Source organism: Ascidiella aspersa, chromosome 1 (genome assembly GCF_963924565.1).
Source record: "Ascidiella aspersa chromosome 1, kaAscAspe10.2, whole genome shotgun sequence".
Taxonomy (NCBI): Eukaryota; Metazoa; Chordata; class Ascidiacea; order Phlebobranchia; family Ascidiidae; genus Ascidiella; species Ascidiella aspersa.
In genome coordinates, this window is record NC_139447.1 from 33,289,027 (window position 1) to 33,313,431 (window position 24,405).

Here is a 24,405-nt window from a genome sequence, read left to right on the forward strand (position 1 = left end):
TCAGACTTTTATTACAGAATGGTAGTCAAATATTAATATGCTAATTTATGCGAGGGGAACTGAAAACGATAGAAACGTTTCGAACATGGGTAAATTTCAAAGCGTATATACACAAATACAAGGGAATGTCGGTGGGCATGGGTTCCTCTTTTCAAAAAGCCACGGGCAATTTCTCGTATATCTCGGCCGTATCTAGGCCACGCCAAACGGGCGAAACTGCGTAAGGTCGCGCCGTTGGTTTTGGCTCTGACGCAGCAGCCCCAAGCCAGCACCGCGATTCAGCAAACATGTGTCGGGCGAATATACGCATTGCGCGACGCAAACGCTGTGTAATCGTAAAGAGAAGCGGCGCATCAGACGGATAAGTTTGCACACTTGTCGCAAAAAAGGGTCGCGATTTTTAAGGGGCTGGGGGTGCTTTGTTTTCCAAGCGCGAAAACGTTTTATGGATGATTCGACGCACATTTACGAGACGTTAAAACTGGAATATATAGGGGTTTAAAATTATATATAGGGGTTTATATAGGGTTATATAGGGTTTAAAAGGTGGGTTTAGGAGTTCCTAAACAAACTGATTTGGATGACTGGAACCGTTTCAGCGTTTTTAAATTGAGTTGTTTTTAAAGAGCTTTTCAGTTTTCGTAAAATAAGTTACAATTGCCGACTTGCCATAACTTGAACTGAAATCCAAACTAAGATTACATAAACCTGGGCTTCACAAAGGCTATAACCAAAATCATACTTAAATAATTATTACTAAAAATAATCAATTTGGATAAATCTGTAATTTGTTTTTTATACGAATGCCAATTGCAAAGATTTATTCGCCAAGGTGGGCATGCTTCAGGCTGTATTACTAAAAACTCGTTTGCTTAATCTATATTGAAAACACGTCTAATCAATTTATATTGCATTTCGTTTCTCATAACAGGGTTAAAATAAAGTCAAGAGGGTGAAAAATTTAAAAACAAAGGCTTATAGAATAAGCGGCATGTCGATGTAATTCGTCGAATTGGGCAGCTAGACACCTACAGTTCTCCAAACCTACCCAAATTACCAGCTAAAAAGGGGGTAGGAGGCGTCAGGCCTTGCGCTGGTAAATGATTAAGCCCGTGTTGGTTCTGGTTGCCGGATTGTTCCGCAACGCGCACGCGAATACAATGTCGCGAAATGACAAAGCAGAAGCAGCAGTCTGGCTGGCCGTCTCACCCACGGCGAGTCAGCGAAAAAAAAAAAGCTGCGGCGCGAGTTGGCGAATATAAGCCGACTCCTGAAAAGAGTTTAGGCATTAATGAGTACTGGTTGGTTGGGTCTTAGATACTCGCGCGCTCATTTAATTAGGGTTTGGGCAGAAAAACTACTCACTTTGGTGTAGTGCAAATGCTGTGTAATTTCTTGTACAGAATAAATAGTTTATATATACTGTTGCTGCCAGGCATTGTCTCAATTGTAAAGTTGTTCTTCCGTCAATATATGCTTATAAAATATTGCCGAAAGAATTTTTACAATTGACAGAAATACTTGATTTAAAAATGCAAGTAGCCTACCAATTGCTTTTACAACGCGAAAACTAAAGATTTATCAAATTCAGACAACTCGTTTAAAAGTTACTAAAGATACTTTATTTAAAAATTAATGGATTACTCCATATTCAGGGGTTGAGGTTATTCGCTTCAGTATAACAGAGCCCAATTGATTTAGCAAGAAATTAGAGATTATCAGCTCAGGTGTATAGAAATTAGAAGCGTTGTAGATGTAGCAATCGTCCAACCGCGTTTGGAAAACTTCGAAAGCACACCTAAATTTTAGGTTTGAGTGTTATTTCAACGACTTAAGTCTAAAAATACACATTTCGAAACAAGGAGTGTATACACAAATAGATGCACTCAGTTTATATTAACAACTGTTAACATGCGTGTTATTTTATTTCGTCCAGAAATTGCAATCTCCCCGTTGCAGTTCTACATAGAAAAAAGCTTAAATTTTACCTGAAAAATCCAGTTCAGACCAACCTACCAAAAACAAGAAGATGGCAACAGTCACAGAGCAAGCGCCCTCAGTCGACACCAACACCGAGAGTTTGGGTAAAGAGGCGACCAACTGCATTCCATGGCCGATTCCGCCACCAAACCCAGCCCTCGAAATTAAGTACACCAAGGTAAGTTCGCATGAAGGCATATCGCCGTGAAGCGTGAGTTATTGTCGTTGGTCAGAGGGTATAGCAGTGTTTCTCAACCTTTCATGGCTAGCGGCACGCCATAGAAATAACAAATATATTGCGGCACCCCTACTAGATTTTTCCGTAGGTAAATCACTATAATGTCACAGTAAACGGAACTGAAACAACACACATCAACTCTACACAACGTAGGAAATTATAATTGGATTTATTCCACTCTAATCTTTACAAAAAAGTTGCAAGAGTTTAGCAAAAATCAGATTTTTAAACATTCTCAATTGTCTAAATATCTCTCGGCACCCTTGAGCATTAGAAATGGCACCCGGTTGAAAACCACTGTGTAAGAGGATTAACTATTATGCAAAATAAGCACGGGATTGGGGAACCAAGGGTGGCTCAGTTCGCGCAAACTTTCTTAACCTCGAAGAAGAAAATTATTGAATTTAAAGAATGAATAGCCCCAGGACAGGGCTGGATTATCCATTAAGCAAAATAAACACATACTTCGGGCACCATAGAAATTTTATCAGCCGAATTTTCAATGGTTGCTTAGCATTTATTGAAAAAATTCCCTATTCGATTTAACAGCCTGAAGTTTTACGTAGCGCGTCACAATTCGATCTTTCATCCGACATTCATAGCAAAAATTTTATACCGAAATATAACGACAAATTTACTTTCGTTTGAGCGCGCGCGACGCTCATCACACCAAAGGACCTAAAGTGATTTGTTTCTCGGCGGTTTATCTCGCTAGGCTCGCCCTGCTCACGCAATGCCGGCAGAACGGCCACACTGGCGAATGATTTGTCTTTTTAGAGCGGCGCTCTTCTGCTTTTGAACTTGGCATTTTAAAGGGCCCACGAACGAAACGTTCGCCCAACAACAAAAGGAGCTGGGATCCCCTAAGCCTCAAAGCTTTAGCTTTTACAATTTTTTGGTTCTTGTATGTTATTGCTTGGCACAAACTTAGCGCCATAGCAAGTAGGAGTGTATGATATTTTTGAGTCGCAGCAGATACGCGACACAAAGTGGTAATATTAGTATCGGCACTCGTCCGATACTACTTGTAGTATACCGGTGCCGATCCGATACCAAATTAGATTGTTGATTTCAGTCATGGTTTGAAATCAAACATAACGTTTCCTTAGTTGAAAGGTAAATATTAAATTTGCACTACCCAACTTTTCAGGCGATAAAGCAATTTTTTGCTTAACAACTAAGAAAACATTAAATTTAAAAGTAAAAATTTTATCAAAATTGCTTGTTTGATCATAGTAATGACGTCATTCGGAATAGTATCGGACGACCGAACGTTTTGCCCATAATACAATCAGATTTCGGTATCCGACAGAATACGATCTGACACGCCCATATTCGGAATACCCAACACCTCATAACAAGAAAGGACCATTTTCACAGCGCATTCATAAAACAAAACACTTTGCGGTCGCCGACCCCTAAACGCCTCCAGACTTAAACTTTTCTTCCGACACGTCACTGGTTATTCTGCGTTTCTCAACAGTCTTTTATCGTTTGCACAAGCTTCGCGTCACAACTAACAGGCCCCAGCTTTTCCACAACGAGATAAATTGGTGAATCACAGTCGAGTAGCGTCTGGCGAGATCTTACAGCTGGGCATATACGATTGCTTGTGATGTAATACACGATGTAACGAGTGCAAATATTATAACAAGGGTTCGTTTAGCAATATGACGTTCCGATGTAATGTAGCGCGTGCAAATATGATAAAAATTTTAAATTTTATAATGATCGCCGTATTGGTAATTATATTAGAGCCCAAACGAAGTAGGTATGTGAGGTTTATTACATTTTGATTCAATAATTTAATGATTTAATAGAGTTGTTGCAAGGTAGGTACCACTATCAAATCAATATAGGCTTCAAATATCTCTAAAGAAAATTAGTTGGAATCTATAAAATTTGATTTTTTGTCTAACCAATAGTTCATTTTTACAATAATTACCAGAATAGCGTCATAAAACCCTCTACCGAAGTGTGTGTATTTGTGTGATTTATTATCTTTTTTATCGTTGTGCTATAGTTAGACTATAGTTACCTCAACCAAACCACTATAGTCTCCAAAAATCTATAGCGTAAATGTATTAAAATGACCCATTATTTCTACCAAACTTGATGCTACAAGAAAACACAAACAAGTAAACTATAAGTTAATATCTGAACCATGATCGCTTGAGGTATTGACTCTTTACAACGAAACCTTGAAAAATTACTTGGACAACGCATAAAGGGCCTCAGCCCGTAAAACTCTGTACACGCGTATCGTAACCGCAGCTATAAGCCTTGCAGCTGTAGACCTTGCTGGAGTTGTTAAAACTTGTAACGTGTTGCTCCGTGTCTATATAAGGCGTCCTAATACCTTCGCACGCAAAATCAGCGGACTACTTTGTTCGGGTAAGTTTCATTTCTAAACAGATATATTACTTGATTGGGTGATGCAATTTAGAAATATCCAATTTTCTTGAGTTACGTTATGGGTAGATTCTGACGAATAGAATTTAGCTTTTCCAATCACAACCTATATTTTTTTATGTCAAATCGAAGTTAATTCTCATAAGGCTAACTATAATTATAATTAAATTGTAAGGATTAGGATGCTTTGTCACAAATTTCAGTTCGACAAACGTAGCGTTTTGGGTAAAACCAGAACCGATTTTGCAAAACAGGAAAATTCCATATTTCTAAACATTTTGGAAAACCTTTGGGTTTTCCCGAGAAAGTCACATTACTTCCTGAAAAAAAAAATCAACTTAGTGTTGTTATCACAGTCCTTAAAATAGAAAAAAAACCTTCGGTAAACTTATCGAACTAAACTCTCAAATATTCCGATGATCTTGGTCTTTTGTTGCGTGCGGAAAACTCCAGACAAAGTCAACACAGTCGTTAATGTGGTCGGGCCTCTTTCGGGTTTAACAGAACGGGCGGCGGTCGTTGTTCGACTGTAGCCTTCCCTTCGCACATACACGGCCGCGATCTAGCCCGGAAAAATATTTACCCAGCCCCCGAGCACTACACAAAGGGAGCAATAATATTCGCACGTGTCTCGCATTTGCATTCAAATGCTCTCATGGTTAGCAAAAACACTTTTCACGTTCAAGGAAAGGCAAACATAACGTGAATTGCGTTCTGCTTCGTACAAATTGTGAGCAAATATAAGCGTGGGGTTATATAAGAGTGGGGTTTACATGTCAGTTCAAAATGACTTAAGTCCCAGTCAAGTCATTTGTAAAATAACTGAAGTCCGATTCAAGTCATTCGTAAAATAACTGAAGTCCAAGTCAAGTCATTAACTTAAGGCATTCACTACTGGGTTACGCCATCAACAATTCAGATGGATAAGTATTGCAGTAGCTTACTATTTTAATTGTGCCTGACCGTTTCCTTATATTGTGTGATTTTCTTTTATAGATTTTTCTTACTACTAAAATACAGTAGTTGTTTCACTGAAACAAAAGTGACAAAAACTAAGGTTTAACATAAATACAGGCACAGGGTTTCTTTTCGCGCAAAATGTGAGCAAATATAACCGTGGGTTTATCCCTAATAAAATTGGAAAGAAAATTTTCGCGATGGTGAAATGTATATTAAACACTCCTGTCTTGTCTAACATTTACAAACGAAGCAGAATGGTATTTCTATATATGTTATGGCAAGTGTTCAAAAAATTGTTTTGCGGTGCCTTTCGACACGTTTATCAAGCGTTAGGAATTACGCTAATTTTTTATTATTTTTACCACAAATGAATTCATTTTATTAGTGTAATTAAGTGTAGACGCGACGAACATTTCCCAACTGCTGCATTAGGGGTATTTAACCAGCACAAAAAATACCTTAATAATCACGGTAATACTGCGCGGCCACATAAAAAGTATAGTCTGGCCAAAAATGTGCCAGAATTAACCCAGAAAATAGTAAGGCGCACCTTCAAATGTTCAACAGCCCATAGTCTCAATGTGCTTAACCACAGTAAAAAAATAAAAAAAAATGTAGCAGACTGCTTTGAAAAATGCCCGGTATAAGAAGGCCGGGCGTGGCGTGCAAGGTGTTTGACGAAATGCCTAAACGAAGAGATTGCAAATCCGCAAAAACGCCGTAATCCGGTTTCGCTGCTAAATATTTACCATGACGGAGTCGGGATTTGGATGGCTTTATCCTAATCCTGTGTCGACTAAAGACTGCCGTTTGGACGCACTGGGAGTTCTGACGAATTGAATGGCATGAAGTACAGGAGATTACGAATGCGATTTAAAGGTTTTCATTTACTTTAGGGGTAACTGTGTGGCTCTCTACGCCCTATGGATGATACGAGTCTAATAAATTGCAGTTATTTGTTTTACACATAAAAAGTTATAATTTGAGCTTTAACTTGGCCCAATTCTAATTTGAATTCAGCCGTTTAATGCGTCCTGTAAGCAAACTTAACTTAGGGATTTTGTTAAGTCTGATCAAAACAATATTGAAACCTGATGAAATGTCCTTAATTCCACGAAATGTAAAACAACCTACACATTATACAGTTCGGCAACCAACGGAACATTATGTTTTTTTATCAATGCTTTACCTGACACCAACTATTCTTAACCAACTGCAAAAGGGCTATAGCCCGAAACCTAACTCATGTACAAATGTTTTATTATCTGATGAACGCGGTCAACATCAGAAAAAGTATGAAATTTAAAGAAATGTAATAATTTTTGTATCCCTAAATTAATTTAATTTTAATTGGTCGACACTTGAATTCGACAGGATCGCCAGATGTTCAAGTTTACATGAACACTCGTTTAGCCGCAGTAAGCCGGTATAAGCTTGTGAAGCAAACAAACGAAAATACGAAACTCAAAAAAGCCAAAACTGCGGCCAAAGACGGCGATACATTTCTCGCGTGCGGCGCTTCCCGACTCTGATATCTTACAACCGAATCTAAATCCGTTGTGAAAGCAACGTTACATGGAATTGAATCCGTCTAAAATTAGAGAGAGCCCGTATCTGCGCGCGAAGGCTGTGCAAAAGAGGCTGTGTGCGTATATATGTACGCGTGTTGACGGGTGCAACAATATTTTGACACCGATTTGCCCTTAAACCTTTTTTTTAATATTGCGCACGAACACTGTGTTTTTTAAACTTTCCAATTCTTGGCAAAAATAAAACCTAGCATATTATTTTCGAGGTTTAATAACCCTTTTTTATGGAAAGTTGTATATGTTGAGCCCAAATTTTGAATTTTTTTTTAAATTTAATTGATTTATTAACTGTGATAAGATGTTAACTTTGACAACAAAGGGCTATGGTTCTATAGTTATAAGATAAAAAAGCCCCAGATCCATATATATATATGACACCCTTACTTTTCAAAATTTAAAAGTGCCAGGCTATGCTTTCCGGGCACTTGTGTTTCGTCTTTACCGGTAAAACGTAGGCGCCTAGAAATATTGATGGATTACTGTTTTGGGAATGACCATGATTTTACCTTACAGCGGGTCAGTGAACCTCCAAAAGCATATCGTTGGGCCTTACCGTATAGTTTATTGATTTTTAGCAAAAGAATGCCTGAAAATTTAAATAACGCCAGACCGCATTTTTTTCGGTCGCCAATTTTTGCGTCTTTTCCGGGGAGAACTCTACTGGCGTCTGAAAATATTGACGGATTGCTTTATTTGGGGACAGAAACTGTCAATTCGAGCGACTCAGGGCAGGTGAACTTGTAGGCGGGCGGTCACAGTCGAGTTGCAGGACGTGTCAAACAAACGTCGACATATCACGTTGTATTTAGAGCGCCGAGCTTGGCGCTTTGCGTGTTTTGACGTTTTCGCTCGTCGCCGCAATCGCTCAAACGTTCTATACGAGGAAAGAGGGAATTGCTCCGCGACCGAAATGCGAAGCAGTGGTGTAAAGAAGTCATTTTGAAATGACTGAAGTTCTGGTCAAGTCTTTTGCAAAATGACTTGAGTCCAAGTCAAGTTATTTGCAAACTATCTCGAGTACAAGCCATTTTCAACCAAATATAAGTCCAAGTCATTTTCAAAGCAAGCCAAATCCAAGACACAGAATCGGAATCAAAAATAAATATTAAATTTATAAAATCAGTAATTTCATTCCACCCTGAGCAATATATTTCACATAGTTAACACGAAAAACGAAATAAGTGGCAGATTAACATTTATTCTATGAAATAAATTATCTTAAATAACCGATTTAAAAAATAATAATGTTTACAATTCAGCACCTTAATAGAATTGTCAATTCATTTGCGTAAACAACTCCAAGTCAAGTAATTTTATTCAAAATACTAAAAATTTTCAAAATACTAAAAAATAGTCATTGACTTATAAGTCACTGCAGTACTGGTGGTCGTAATTGTACGAGCGGCTGCTTCAAAATTAAACGTCGGAAATGAAAATGTGTCAGTCGAAAGTAAATCCCGGATTTGGTTTACGCCCATATGATGGCGTTGACGCGTTAATGCGCTATTGCTCAAATCGCAATATTTGCGTCAACATCGTAACGAAAGGATTACGTTTACCTGTCACTCAGGCAATAAATTTACTACATTTTTAGTATAGATCGGCATTAAAATGCCTCGCAAGTTTAATTACACTTAGTGAATATACACGAGTCGGGTTAGGGGTGGGGTTAGCGTTTGGGTTCGGATGGTGGTGTTATTAAATTTAATGTTCCGAGTTTTGATTTATTTGTATTTCTATGATTTATGCTCCTATTTAAGTGACGTCTATATTTTCCGTTTTCCCGGCTCGATCAGCTACACATACACCAAAACGATCATATCAATTTTAACAACTTTTTGTCAAGGTAAATCGTCACTCACTTGAAGTAAATCGTTTATAGCCGGCCGCTTTGCTTTGACATGGCAAATTAAACACAACGCCAAGCTTGAGAGCTGTACGTGTCAAATTCGTATTGATACACGGATATCACCTTCTATACCTTGCACAATGCGCACTGGAGTACAAGATAAATTGCGGTATCTCGACATAAAATCTCGATTCCCTCACGAAGTCGTGTTTTAGAGGAAATTGCATCTTTGCACGGAAGAACGACTGCGGGTCAACACTTGGTCCAATATCCGGACAAACACGTTCTGCAGTTCTCCTTCCTAATGTACCGCATGCTTTTGCTAAACAAATTATTCGCGAAAACCTTGTGAGTCTCATACATATTTGCAACAACATGAACACATCCAACGATATCGGAAAATGATTGATTAAGTCAAACATAATTTCAAACACCTAATAAAACCCAACGGTATTTTTGTATCTTTTAAAAAGGTCAAATATAAATGCAAATATTGACAAACTTCCTACTGTACCGCAAGGTTTTGCGAAACAAATTACTCACGAAAACGTTGTGAAACTGATATTTTCAACCACATCCGACGATATTGGAAAAGGATTGAATAAGTCAAACACATTTTTAAACACTTAATAAAATCCAACGGCATTTTTAAATCCTTTCGAAAGGTCAAAATAACTGCAAATACTTGACAAACCTTCGGTATATATTTGCTGTACTTGATAAAATAAAACGGTATTTGCTAAGAAAGTAAGAATGTCCCAACTGTTTTTGTGATAGGAAAACTCGTGGATATTTGCGAACACTTAACACACGTAAAAAACACGATACAAAAACCCCCAAGAAGTCCAGGCGCATTTTTTACTTACACTTTCCATCTGAAAAAACTGTGCGGCATTTTTTATAACATTCCTGAAACCTAGTCTGTTAGTACAAAAAGCCGGGCAACGAAGGCGTGTATCATTTTCGAATTAAGGTTCACGTTGGCCCGTATTATAATGCGCCATCAAACAGGATCAACGTCAATTACGGTGTCCAATGACGTTAGTTAGACGACCTTCGAACTACGACGATCTGGTGGCATTTTGCCAACAGAACAAAACCAAAAAAATGCTTTGGAACCTTATAAAAAAAGCCTGTTTCTCTGCATTATTGATATTTTAAGTTTTTCTTATGGGCTTTGATATATTCTTCCTTTCACCAAAACCTCTTACCATTGCATTTCACTCATAATTTTTTTTGGACGATGAACGTCCAATCTGTCGGGAATCGCAAAACATGCGACTGGCCACGCGTTAGCAGGGGCAATTTCACGCAAGGTGATTTGGCAAATCCGCACTGGCACCACTTTCAAGGCGGCTTACGGGGCAGTCGACAATTTACGCAGAGGCTCGCGTACAGACGACTTGACATTAAGTGCCGCGAGGCGGGACTAGAAATAGCGTGTTAAGATTTTATCGCGCACGATTCAACAAGGCTGGGCTTAACAGACTCCGCGGCTCTCAAATTGGGGCCCATGGGAAAGTTTCAGGGGTCCAAGGAACATAGTTTAAATATATACTAAGAATATCAAGGCCCATAAAGAAGTAAGTATCATTTTGAACGTTTGGAATATCTCTTTATTCGTTGATGGTGAAAAAGGAATAAAGCGATATTCGAAACGTTCAAAGTGATACCTACTTCTGCATGGGCATTTATATTCTTACTTCGTCTTACTACAACCTCCGACCATAATGGTCCAAATCTTTTAAACGCATTGACTGGTAAATTATGTCGGCCGCAGTAGCCTTTGTTTTGTCGAGATGCTAAACTGCATTTGTTGATACTATTTAGTGTATACATATGAAGAGGACAAAAAGGCAATTTCGTTAATAACTTTTTTGTTGGCCTATTGAATAGCGTTGGCCTTGCTTATTGTTTTAATATACCGCTGCACCAAAAATTCCATAGAAATTTCCGAAGAGCGTGCTAATGTGATAAAAAAAGGATTTTATAATTGAACCTCTACGCTCGTGCGAATTTTATAAGGTTCGCTCAAATAACAAGTTACACCTTGGGGAATAATGACAGTAGGATGAACGTCCTAGATGAAATATAAAAGCCAATAATATAAAAGCCTTTTTGGTGAACATATCGAATATTTTTTTTTTGCAACATCCAATTTCACACCGTATGTTTGAAACTAATCGCAATAAGGCATCGCTATAGTCTACAGCAAGGATTTGATGCAGAGCAGGTAAAAGGCTATAATTTTGTTCTGTTTTGTTTAGATTTTCATCAATAACGAATGGCACGACGCTATCGACGGCAAGACTTTCGTCGACATCAACCCTTCCAACGAAAAGGTTATCGCTCAAGTCGCCCAGGCCTCAAAGGTAAGTCAGAACTTTTTTTGGGCAAATCATTTTGAAAAATTTAAGTCCAAGTCAAGCCACTTGTCAAATAAACCTTAGCTTAGCACTGTACTGTACAAAGAACAAGTAAAGTCCAAATTAAAGGCATCTCCTCTCCAATTCAGGTTAGCTCAATCCATTGCCGATGAAAAGTTAAGTGACAAATAATTTAAGTTTGATAATTTGTTTTATTTCACAGAATAATTTTTGCAGCAGGTTAGATAACATATACAAAAGCGTCTGTTATTCTCTTGATTTAAAATACCAAACTATTCTTTTCGCTGAATTTGTTTAACAAAAACATTCAATTTTAAGAGAAGTTGTTTTTTTCCAAATGACTTCACATGAAATCATATCATTTTGCGCGTTTTATAAAAAAAAGTCATCCGTCCAAATGAATTTGGGTCAAGGAATGGCCTTTACAAAACTCAGTTTAGCAATTCGTTAAAGTCTGCCATTTATCAAAATCAAACCCAAACCCCTCCAAAGTTCGACTGACGCCTAAGTCTTGTTTCGCCCAGGGAGTTGACCTATGTTGACAAACAAGTGCCATGCGAGCGATAAGGGTTGCGATTGCGGCGCACCAAAATTTTAACAAGGTCGCCAGATTGGCCGCCTGGAAAAACTCCCCTCTCTCATGGGGGATGGTCGAATTACATTTTGCAAATACGTGACGTCAGTTAACTAGCAGGGAGGTCCGAAACGGCGGGAAGTTATTTTTTAATATTGAACAACCTTATTTTTCTTAAATAACTTTATTTTTCCAACGCTAAATCCTATTCAGATTCTGTTTTATCAGTTAATACACTTGTCGTGAAAGCTACCGAGCTTGTTCAACTATTACAACATAGGGTCACCCTTTATACCAATGAACCTTTTTATACCAATTGACCACCTAAACTAATGCCAATTAATATGTCAGCAAATAGGAGGGTTAAAGGAGCTTACTTTTACATTCAGAATTAACCTGTAAAAAGTTTATGTACACTGGCAAGCAATTGAACTTAACAAAATAAGTTATACCTAAATAGGCATAAAATGCTTTATCGGAGAGTTTAGTTCAGGGCCCAGACTTCTGGGTTTTACAGCTTATTAGTTGCAATTCTTACGTAACTGCTTCAGATTTGATTGACACCTGTGCGATTTTACAGGCGGACGTTGACAGGGCCGTCAATGCAGCGACTGCCGCCTTTCAGCCGAGCTCGCCGTGGAGAAAAATGGACCCTTCCGATCGCGGCGCAATCATAAACAAGCTGGCCGATCTTATCGACGAGAACAAGCATTACTTGGCGGTAGGCCGATGGATTTCTTAGAGTGGGAAAACTGCCTAGTTGGGGTGGCTTATGTAAACACTGATAAATAGCTCTGGGCTTTTAGCCGAACTTTCTTGTTCTTTGACACCAATTATTACCTTTTTCACACTGTTTTTATCGCAAAAATTGGATTGTAAATAGAGCGGGAAAACTGGCAATTAGAACTGGGAACTACAGTCTGCAATTTTTCTGGACAACTTTTGGTGTTTTTTACTAAAACTTACGGCGCTGTTCTACAATCCTACCACATTTTCGTCCGGGGTTTATATTGATAATTATTTGAGTTAGGGTGCAAGTTGGTTTGGGTCGGTGTACTATTATTATGTTTATTCTCCCATGCATATGTATTTTTTCTTTGAATTTTAATTTTGACAACTTGTTTCGTTACTGTAAAAAAATGGTAGGATTCTAGACCAGCGCCCTAAAACGTACTAAAACAATTGGGCGCTGGTCTAGAATCCTACCACAACGTTGAAATAAATATTAAGCAATGCATAATATGTGGGTTAGGGTGTCGGTTAGTGTTTGGGTGTGGGTAGGTCAAGTAATATTGTTTAACACTATTACTGGACTCACCCAAACCCAAACGCTAACCGGCACCCTAACCCAAATAATGTTCGTTGTGGTAGGATTCTAGACGAGCGCCAACAATTGAACTTACCTTAACGACTTTGATAGTAACTTCATAGCGAGATCTTGTCAATAAAATGAGCTCCAGTATTCCTACAACCAGTTAGCTAGCCTGTTTAACTGTAAAATGCAGTTTGTCTTTTATCAAGCCCAATAAATAGGCCAATTATCAAACATTCGCAATTGATTGTTACCGACAATAAAATTGCTTGTTTCGTCACACAGTGTCTTGAAACCCTGGACAGCGGCAAGCCATACACTCACGCTTTCTTTATGGACACCGGAATTTCGAAGATGTTCCGCTACTACGCCGGGTGGACTGACAAAATGCACGGAAAAACGCTACCCATTGATGGAGATTACCTGAGCTACACAATCGTGCAGCCGATGGGAGTCTGTGGACTTATTTTGCCGGTAAGTTAAGTGTTAACTAGTTCAGGATGATTTGACAGGTGAGTCAAGTTCATCTATAAGATATTCCTATACTCATACGCTTTTTATTGAATCATTTTTTTTAAAAAGTTACTGCTGGTTAGTCATTTAATAAACTTGTAGGACGCAATATAGAACGAAAGGAGGAATATCCAGTCCGTTTGCCACTTTTTTGTTAAAAGTAAAACCACAGAATATCAATTTCCGTCTCTATCTTATTTATAGGTCTTAAAAAGTGTGACTCATTTCGCATTACCAGCCTAACCGTTACAGTTAAGAAAATATTGAATGGCACATTTGAAAACAACATAAGCTAATGAAAAAAGGAACCAGTAAAACCTGAAATTTAAATAACCGGGTACCGGACCAAAGCCTCATAAATTATAACTATTCGGTCACATAGTCCGTTATGCAAAACAAAATTGTATGATGAGCAGCAGTAACATCGATCTGACGCCCAAATAAGTTAATCAATCCATTAAAGTTCGTAGTCTATGCATTTACAATTAGTGCATTTTAAAAGTCCGACAAAATAAGGACATTTGTCACATTTCTACGAAATAAAAAATAATTTTTTTTAAGAAGTTAGCCTTAAAAACCCCGACAAATCTCAGAGATAAGGACAATATGGTAGGCCCGAGTATGAAAACCTGAAAGTTAAAGCCAAAAATTTTGGAATATAAAGGTTGATGGTTGTAATAAGACATAGTAAGAATATCAAAGCCCATACTGAAGTAGGCAGCATTTTGAATATTAATTTTGAAAATGAATAAGGAGATATTCGAAACATTCAAAATGCTACATACTTCTTTCTGGGCTTTAATCTTTTCACAAACCCCAATATAATACGATGATTTTATCAATTTTTTTCTCCAGTGGAATATGCCTCTGGTATCTCTCGCGATGAAGCTGGGTCCAGCACTTTGCTGCGGGAACACAGTGGTCCTAAAACCAGACGAGAATACGCCCCTCACCGCCCTCTTTATGGCTTCCCTGGTCAAAGAGGCAGGTTTTCCAGCCGGCGTCTTCAACGTGGTTCCAGGTGGCCCTGAAACTGGAGCCGCCATCGTGGAACACCACGGAGTCAGCAAGATCTCCTTCACTGGGTCAATTGAGGTGCGTTTGACCATGTTTTTTTAGGTGTTTTTAGTTGCGTTTCTTCTCGAAAATGATAGCTGTTTTTGTAAACTAATTGTTGGCCAGCCCTTGGGCTTTCTTTCGACGGCCTTTTTTTAGATTCTTACCGTTTTTTAGTCATCGGTCGCCAAACCAAATATGCCGTTCCGTTATATACTGTTAAAAAAATGTTTAGGGCCGAATCGAATAACTAAACGCTATATAAATTCACTGAGAAATGTGATAAATGACAGTTGCAAAAAGCGAAAGATATGTCGCGTTTTTTAATTTTTTTTGTTTAAAATTAGGTTGGAAGAAAAATCGAGGCTGCCTCGTCGCAAACCAATATGAAGAGATTGACCTTGGAACTTTCTGGAAACTGCCCTAATATTATTTTTGCCGATGCAGGACGTAAGTTTTTCAGGGTTGGCAATTGTTAGAAGTTAAAGGTTTAAATTGGCCAAATCATTTTTTGATCGCGGGATTAAGGTTGTTTCCTCACATATTTTACGTTAACAACCGCAAAACAGGAGCAAGTCGTATTTCAAGTTCAAATATATTGACAAATTGTTTTTTTCATTTTTCTTGCCGTAAAAGCGAAACCACAGAAAATCAATTTCCGTCTGGTTTCTATTTATAGGCCATAAAAAAATAGTTGTTACGAACAGAACATCGGTTGTGACTTGTTTAAACGTTATTCCGCAGACGTACCACAGTACATTAGGTCATGTTCTCGCCAATTGTCCAAAACATAGGCTTAAGTTAGAGAGATCATAAATTAACTGTCATGGACAGCCCGACGTATATAGCGTCTGCAAGGAAATATCAGTTAGAACCGAGATATCTCCTTAAGTCTTATTGAAGCAGGTGTTTTGTGTTTAACGACCAGTTCGGCAAGAATTTATCAAAGACGTGACGTCTTAAAATTAGGCCCTCATTTGACCCCATAAACTGACCCCTATGAAATTTAAAATATCGCAATGACCCACTTAAAACGACTGTAACTGCTGATATTCTGCTGTTGTTACGCAAGTTAACTATATTTTAAGAGACCGTTGGACAAATGTGAAAAATCGTTTAAGTGCTTCCCAACCTTTTTCAGTTCGCGTACCACTTTTTATGTTTTATTGTGCGACCCACAATGAGATATGGCCAAACGAATAAAAAACAAATTAATGAGGAAATATTATTAACAGGTACATAAAATCTGCATCTTTACTACTGGCGTACGTTCTGAAATAGTTATGCGACACAACACATCTAATTGTTACATATTTGTTGCATTGTTGCCTAAATCTTACGTAATGATAATAATGCAATAGTTTTCCGATCTAATAAAAAACTGTAACATTTTGAATTGCTTCGTGACTCGCCTGAAATAGCTTGGCGACCCACTGGTTGGGAAGCACTGCTTTAAAACACGTTAAAGCCACTGATTGTACATAACCCTTTCCACCTGTCACCTTTCACAGTGGACAACGCAGTGGAACAGTCGCACCAGGCTGCCTTCATGAATCAGGGTCAGATGTGCACGGCCGGTGCGCGAACATTCGTCCACGAGGACATCTACGACGCATTCGTCGAGAAGAGCGTTGCCAGGGCAACCAGGAGGATGGTGGCCGACCCCTTCCAACTCTTCTCGGAACAGGGACCCCAGGTGATTACCCTTTTTACCCCCATTTGTTGTAGTGACTTTAAACCTTTTTTTTAGTCGATATGCTTTTCTAAACATTGTCAAGCTTACCTTACGAGCCTGGGTTAATGACTTTAATTAAATGATTTTAACCAAATAAATGACAAAAAACACGCCGATATTTAGAAAGACAGGGTTAATGTAATATTTCAGTCAAATCAAGGTAAAAAATACGCCAAATTTCAACAACGGCAGTTCATAATCCATTTTAATCGTTCTGTCTGACCAGTTAAAGAGTCAATTAACTGTAAAAAACACAATGCCAGGTTTTAAAAGCTAAGAAAATGGCAACTAAGCTATCGCCTAATAAATGTATCCGTAACATTGTATATCCAAAAATATATATATATCCCAAATCTAGTTTGCGACTTAATCAGTAGTATACACATGGTATATCTGTGTAAACAACATTTATCTTGGTAAACAACATTTTGAGTACTCGTTTTTATCTAAGGGAAGACACCCGATACCAAAAAACGATGGAAATACTTTCATATCTTTTTACTAATCTTTATGCGCCTCGGTGACAAACGAACGAAAACAGAACACGATATACCACTTTTTCAATATTTTATATTATACTGCATGGAGAATAATGCAAGACACATAGGAAAACGACTTTGTAAATGACAGAAAAATCTCAAAAACTTTCTGGTCTGTTTTGAACGCCAAAAAACCTTCGCATTATATCTGCGTAAACTGCTCGACAACCAAAATAGCACTACGGGCGTTCAGAGCTCTCGGTGAGTCCTCTTTAGCTCTTCTATCGCTTGCATCACATCTTCCCTGATGCTTTCGACCGATACCTTGGGTCCCCAGGCGTCGATTACCTGTCCCTGTCCGTCCAGAAGATACTTCCAGAAGTTCCACTTGGGCTCTTTGCCCGACTCCCCTGGGCAAAAAAATAGGGATTAAGAAAATTTTAAAAGAAAAGGGAAAATTTACAAACACGGACAACCTATAGATTTTCCGTTTTAGTCCAAAACCATGGTTACCAAACCATTTTTTTTTCAATCTTGTCTACTTCATCAGGTTCAGTTTAGCAAAATACTTCACTTTCAAAAAGCACGTTGTTGAAAATTCCAGCATCGAATTAGGGGTGCCGATAATCGACATATTATTTCGATACCGATACCCGATATTTTGGGCAAAAATTATCGGGTTTCGTTACCAAATGACGTCATTACTATGACCAAACAAGCAAAATAGATAAAGTTAAAACGCTCAAAGGCAATTTTTTGTTGTTTTTTTTCGTTTAATAAGGCCCAAGTTTAGCTAAAACTGTTCAGTTACTTCCAGTTGTTAACCTACAATTGTTAGATAATTATAATATTAAAACATTAGCTATAAATGTAGAAGCGTTTAATCGTAAATCATGGCTAAAATTCGTATTTTAATTTCGGTATTGGATCGGCACCGATACCACCCTAGTATCGGACGAGTAACGATACTACCACTTGACAACGAGTGACCGCTCCGATCCGGACGATCAGATTTCTTAAGCGAAATATAACGCCAAGTATCTGACATTCTTACAACAGCTAATCACGTAAACCGTACACTGTTTAAGTTGGAATTTAACGGTACAGCATTGGGGTCGTCACGCTACTTAACCGCCGAAAGCGATAAGCTGCTTTCTCGCAAAAGGACGAAACACAAGGAACACGCGTTTCGCGGCTAGGGCAAGCAAATAAGCGAGGCGAATGTTTTAAGTAGGATAATGCCAACAACACGCGATATTTTGCATTATTTGCAAACGTTTAACTAGGGGGCAAAGGTGTGGAGAGGTTACCTAAATGTCAAGTTGCGTGCAAGCAGCAAACTAGTTGCAGCAAATAAATAGCTAGTTAAAATCGACCAGAAAGTTTGAAGAAGTTTTCATTCTTCGCGCTTTGTTGATGCCAGGCCGCGTTGTAATAAAGCGAACAATTTGCTATACAAGGAACGATCGAACAACGAGATTCGCTACTTTTACAAACGTTAAATAGGGGCGAAAGTTTGGAGAATTTGCCTAAATGCCAGGTCGCGTTGCCTGCAACGTGTTGCCACAAGAAATAAGCGGACAAAATAAACCGATACAGTTTGGAGAAGGTTCTTTGGCGCGGTGTAAACGCCAGGCTGTGTTACAACATTGCAACAAAAACAGACAACTTGCAGCAAAAGGGACAATCCGGGCTAAAAACGGACCGGAAAAAGTTTGGAGAATTGATGCGATGCACAACAAACACACTTATAGGGCCGTGTTGTGGTCTGCATGCGAACAGAACCTTTAGCTGCGTGCGGCCACTTAAAAATGGCGGCCAGGGTAGTGAGTTGGGAGAATCTATGCCGATGCACAACAAATACGAGGCGTGGTGGACAACCTTGACCTTCACGCTGCTTTAGCGCTGTTGCAAATACAACGACGCATGCAACGGGTCGCCTTTTTCTGTTGGTGTGGACGGACATTTTTTCTGTTTTTTTTCATGTCTTGACGTTTAATGGATAAAGCTATGGGTTTCAAGACCCACAAAACGCACGTTTTTACAGTTCAATACGTGTTGGATAAATGAATTAATTAACATCAAAATCAGCCGACAATGCAGTTTACATAATTTGAGTCCTATTAAGAATTTGTCAAAACGGCAAAAAACTATGCCATACAAATAAACCTAGTTCGCACAGCTCTTTTTTGGAATTTTTTCTTTCTTTTTGCCTTGTTCAATAAATTTTATTTCTACAACAAAAAGGCCGTGTCAACTTAAAATTGGGTGAAATAATTTAGCACCACTGTATTAGTATCAAAATAAACCATCAACCACAATGATTGGCCAAATACCAGTCGAAATTAACAAGAAAACGAACACATTAAGCGGCAATGTTAGCTGCCCATCTATTGACCGGATACCACACAAACGTAATATGCGGCCAGTCGGCTGTTCCACTTACTGGCCAGGTACTTAAATGCGTCGTGTGCTCCAAGATCAGCCACTTCAATCTTGGCGAACAGCGGGAAGGCAGCCTTGTACTTTTGCCGGGCGAACTTTTCGATTTCCCCGGCCTCTCCTGGTTCCTGTAGCCCGAATTGGTTGCAGGGGAATCCCAGGACCGTGAAGGGCCCCCTTCCCTCGTCGGCCAGGTCCCTTTGAAGCTGGGCCAGCTCCCGGTAATGCTCGTCCGTGTAACCGCACTCGCTGGCCAGGTTGACCACCAGCGACACCTGACGGTTAATAAAATAAAAAAATAGAGGCTAGATATCTTGGTCGTGTATCAATTAAGCGCTAATAGCAAAAAATGTAGTTTCTTGCGTTTCTGAATACTGAGATACTATTTTTTTGCAAACGGCTTTAAAACGTATTTTAAAAACTTAAATTTGTCAGAGACACTAAATTAGGTTTTGTTTATTTTAAAAATTAAAATAACTTTTCTTTTCTAGTTTGATAAAAATTAGATTTTTTCCTGCAAACGCAAGTAGAATGTTTAGTCTATAAATTTGTAAAAAAAAGTTACAATCCTTTAAGAGTGACGATAAACCTACTTATAGTTAGTCCTACTTCGGATTTAATATTTACACAAGGCAAACATCAAATCTAGGCCTTGTTTGTATAACTTTCATTATTATAGGAAATAGCAAGTAGGCGTCATAAACTCGTATCTATTTATTGCGAAAGTCGATTTCGCCCAATTGCTAAGCGCTAGATTTCCTGTCTGAATTGAAAAGCCTCTTATCCACGGTTTCCGCAAATACGCGCCATAAAACCCGTTTATTGCGCACCGAACTCATAACTTCCGTAATCAGCATGGATTGGCTGAGCAAGCGACTTAATGCTTGCAACAAAACTTACCTTTCCTCGATATTTTTCCAACGAAACCAACTTCCCTTTAATATTCTTTACCCTGAACGAGTAAAATCCGCCTTTACCCGGCGCTAAGGCTTCAACCGACGCCAGAAAGACAGCAAATAAACAGCAGCAGACAGCTACAGCTTTACAACCTTCCATAGTTTGCACTCTTTCACTTCCAGCAAATTGCGCACGCCTAGCTAAACGCCTTGTTGCGTAACAGACATATGTCTGAAGCTTGCCTTTTTCTTTCTTTCTCTCGCTTGACAAACTTCTTCGTCGTTTCTTTAAACCAGCCTGATATATTTGCCGTTAATAAAACTGTTGGATGTATTAGGAATCACCTTAAAATCTCCATGGCTTGCTTTTTAACTTAGTTTAAAAGGCTGTGTTTAAACAGGGCATATTTTTCTACTAAATAGCTTAAAGACAGTTTTAGTAATTGTGCAATCTAGACCATTAAGTGGTTGATCTTTAAATCTCCTTTAATTTAATACATAAGAGTTTTACCAACTTGCTTATTAGACTTTACAAAAAGTTAATAATAGTTACTGTAACCTGGTATATAAAATTGTTCTTAACTAAAAAAACGGACAGTCCTACAACTTCGAAGAAGTTAAACTGATTTTGCCAGGTGGAAAAAACTAAGAAGCACTGCTCTAAGAACTTTTCTTTAAAAATAAAACATTTATTTTATTTTCAGATAAGTCGCAAGCAGTTCGACAGGATTATGGAGTACATTAAGATTGGCAAGGAGGAAGGTGCTAAGCTTGAATGTGGTGGAAGCCAGCACGGAACAAAGGGGTTCTTTGTCCAGCCTACTGTCTTCTCAGGAGTAACGGACGACATGCGCATCGCAAAGGAAGAGGTAAATACGAGTTGTTAGTTGGAAAACGAATTGGAAATAGAGAGGTCCGATACTTTGAATTTTTCTCTAATACCCGATTTTTGGCCAAAAGTGAGACAGTTCGATGCGATACCGAGTGACATCATCACTATGGGTAAAAATCAATCTTAATAAAATCGTTTTTTTAGCCCAAAACAGCTGTTGCGCTAGTAAACGTAGTTGGCTTTTAGTATTTTTTTACAAAAACAAGCACTTTAAAGTGGAATACTCACTTTGTCACTTGGATCGCAAACCAAGATTGAATTGCATAGATTAGTTTGTTATCGGATCGGCACCGATACCTTTATTATGTGCAAGAATAGTGATGCTATACACCACTTAGCATCGGGTATCCGCTCCGATCAGATATTAACGGCCTTAATTCGCACATCCCGAGTTGAAAATTATTTAAATACTCGGAGAATTTATCTTTATACAATCCATGAAGTCGCACTTCTAAACCTGGAAAAAATGTCATCCCTTAAGTTAGAGTTTTAAAACCTTTACATTGCTTGTCGTGGTACAACTTAAACAACTTCCAGAAGGGCGCTGTGTTTCAAACGGTTGAGAAAACCCCAAACCCCTTATTATTGGGGCAGAATACTTCGGAGAAACTTTTACGGTTATTTTCTTTATTCTTAGGTCTTTGGACCGGTCCAGTGCATTTTCAAGTTCAAAACCGTTGAAGAGGTCATCCGAAGGTCAAACTGCACAGAATACGGACTGGCCGCCGGGATATTCACAAACGATGTGTCAACTGCCCTCGAAATGGCCAAGGCCTTGGAGTCAGGAACAATTTGGTAGGAACGATGAAAGTATATTCGGACCTATTAAGGTTGATAAACTAAATAGGTTAATGCAACCATTACAGCCGTACAATGATATAATTTTTTTCCTATGCCAACGAAGAAAGTAATGTGTTGTGTTTATCCTGTAGTTAAGGAAGTTTTATAAACGCGACATGTATACTAATAAATGTTTTAGACTTAAATGTCAAGAGAAGTCTTCAATGACCAACCAAGGGAGTCTTTATACTTCCTTTTTGCGAATCTTGGTTAAACAAACGCAATTAAAAATTGAACATTATCTTACTTTTCTTGCATAAGCAAAATGGACTATTATCTGCTAAATTGATTAGTCTTAGGCTTTTAAATAAGGATATTTAAATCCAATTTAGGTCTATCCAATTTTAATATTTGACATCGCTATATTAAAAGGCGTGCAAAGTAACTATCAATACTCCTAAAAGGTTGCTTAGGATTTTATTGGCTTGTGTATTTAAAGATTGTTTTACTTGGTTACAGGATAAACTGCTACAACGCTTTTGCCGTACAAGCTCCTTTTGGCGGGTTGAAGATGTCAGGAAAGGGAAAAGAAATGTAAGCCAACCTAATAATGTTTAGTATCTGTTTTTGCAACAGAGCTATGGCCAGAAAACTAAGGCCATCGGGATTAATTTTCTCCGGCACTTATACTTTGTAAAATATGGTTTACAAATGTTGATTAACAGAAATTTTGTCGGATTCAAATATAAACTCAATTTTGGAGGTATAATGGTATGGATCATCTTGTAAAAAGACGGTGAATATTTGTCTGGCTTTTCGAAACAATTTATAATGAAAAAGTAAAAAAGTATGCCCCTGTACATACATCAAACCCTGTAAGGTACTCTATATGTGTCATTCAAAACAGAAACATCAAAAACCACACAATATATTATCCATCGAAACTGTATAGAGGTTAAAAATGATACTTGAGAAAGAAAGATAGGCAACCGGCCTGAGTCGTTTGATCAACTTAAATGATTTCATTAAACACTGAGGCACCATTGAAAATTTGTAAAAATTTCTGCGATGTCTCCTTCCCTTGGTGCCCTAAACACGTGCTTATTTTGCTTAAAATTACTTAATCCAGCCCTGCCCTCAAGCCGTTTTTCCTTTAAACTCAATAATTTTGTTCTTCAGGGGCGAAGAAAGCTTGCGCGAATTCTCTGACATCAAGTCCGTCACTTTGAAGCTTCCCAAACTGCAGAACTTGACCTTTGACTCCGGTGCAGTGCACCAATACGCAGGTTCCACGTGACCTTCACGCCACGTGGCCTTAAAGTTTGACCTTGAGATTGAGAAACCGCAGCCGGTGACGCAACTCGCAAAATTGTCCTTCGAAGCAAGCACCATGTAAAAAAACGCTGAATCGATTTCGATCGTTTGTGTACAGTTTTTATTGGTGCTGATTCGGCCGCGTATTTTTCCTTTTTTTGTGAAAACGCTTAAAAGTTTTGAATCTGCTTTTTTGTACAGTCTAGCTTTTTTCTTTGCGTTGCCGAATTTTTCTACATCTCGGGCGGTTCATTTCTTTCAGCTGCAACGAACAATCTCGCTGTCGTTTGTAACTATTTATTTTCCGCGCTTTTGTTTTGATTTTTTGATCAGCGACGATGTTACGTTTCTTTTCTTTTTTCTATAATTATTTCTCGCCGCTAAGGCCCTTTCTGTAGCGTCGAGCTAAAATCAAATCGTCTTTCACTTTTCATTTTAGACGCAATCGAACTAATATATCGAGCATATAATACAACATCCACAAAAATCGGGGTCTTTTAATTGTGTTAAGTACAGTAAAACGTAATTTGAGATTGAAAATGGAGACATATTACGCATACCATAGAATCAGGACTAATGCGATATCGGAGTCGGTTAATTTTGCTTGAGTCAGACTCGGGACCAACTTTTCGAAACTTATAAGGCCGCACACTGTAAGTTGTAAAGGTGCAATAACATATGGTGTGTAAAGTTTTCCAACCACGTATGGATGAGTTAATGACATTCCTACAAGTGGATTTCTTAATATCCACCCTATTTTATTTCCTTAATCAGAACCACCCCATTTTTTTACGTAAAATACAATATGTTGGAAGACAGCCGGACTTGGGACTCGACGAAATCGCACATTTGGTCGAATTCGGACTATTTTCTCAAATTCGCAGCCTTTAATAGTTGTAAACGTTAGACAAGTACAATTATTTGAAGCAATTTTGTGAAGAAAGTTTTAACAATAAAATATTATGTTTCGAAGCTAATGTTAAAAATAAATAGATGG

At 38.3% G+C, this 24,405-nt stretch overlaps 2 protein-coding genes across 2 annotated transcripts; one reads left to right on the plus strand and one right to left on the minus strand.

Annotated features, from left to right (window-relative positions):
• Nucleotides 1–1,917: 1,917 nt before the first annotated feature.
• LOC146169874 (retinal dehydrogenase 2-like) lies at nucleotides 1,918–23,889 on the plus strand. The gene is made up of 11 exons (XM_083391614.1): nucleotides 1,918–2,158; nucleotides 11,296–11,400; nucleotides 12,570–12,710; nucleotides 13,587–13,775; nucleotides 14,670–14,909; nucleotides 15,218–15,320; nucleotides 16,382–16,566; nucleotides 21,127–21,291; nucleotides 21,952–22,109; nucleotides 22,614–22,688; nucleotides 23,274–23,889. The coding sequence occupies exons 1-11, from the start codon at nucleotides 2,030–2,032 to the stop codon at nucleotides 23,389–23,391; spliced, it is 1,608 nt and encodes a 535-aa protein (XP_083247740.1). The 5' UTR covers nucleotides 1,918–2,029; the 3' UTR covers nucleotides 23,392–23,889.
• On the minus strand, nucleotides 16,730–20,612 carry LOC146169875 (glutathione peroxidase 7-like). Its single transcript, XM_083391625.1, has 3 exons — nucleotides 20,427–20,612; nucleotides 19,531–19,801; nucleotides 16,730–17,494 (listed from the first exon to the last, which is right to left on the minus strand). The coding sequence occupies exons 1-3, from the start codon at nucleotides 20,580–20,582 to the stop codon at nucleotides 17,334–17,336; spliced, it is 588 nt and encodes a 195-aa protein (XP_083247751.1). The 5' UTR covers nucleotides 20,583–20,612; the 3' UTR covers nucleotides 16,730–17,333.
• Nucleotides 23,890–24,405: the final 516 nt, after the last annotated feature.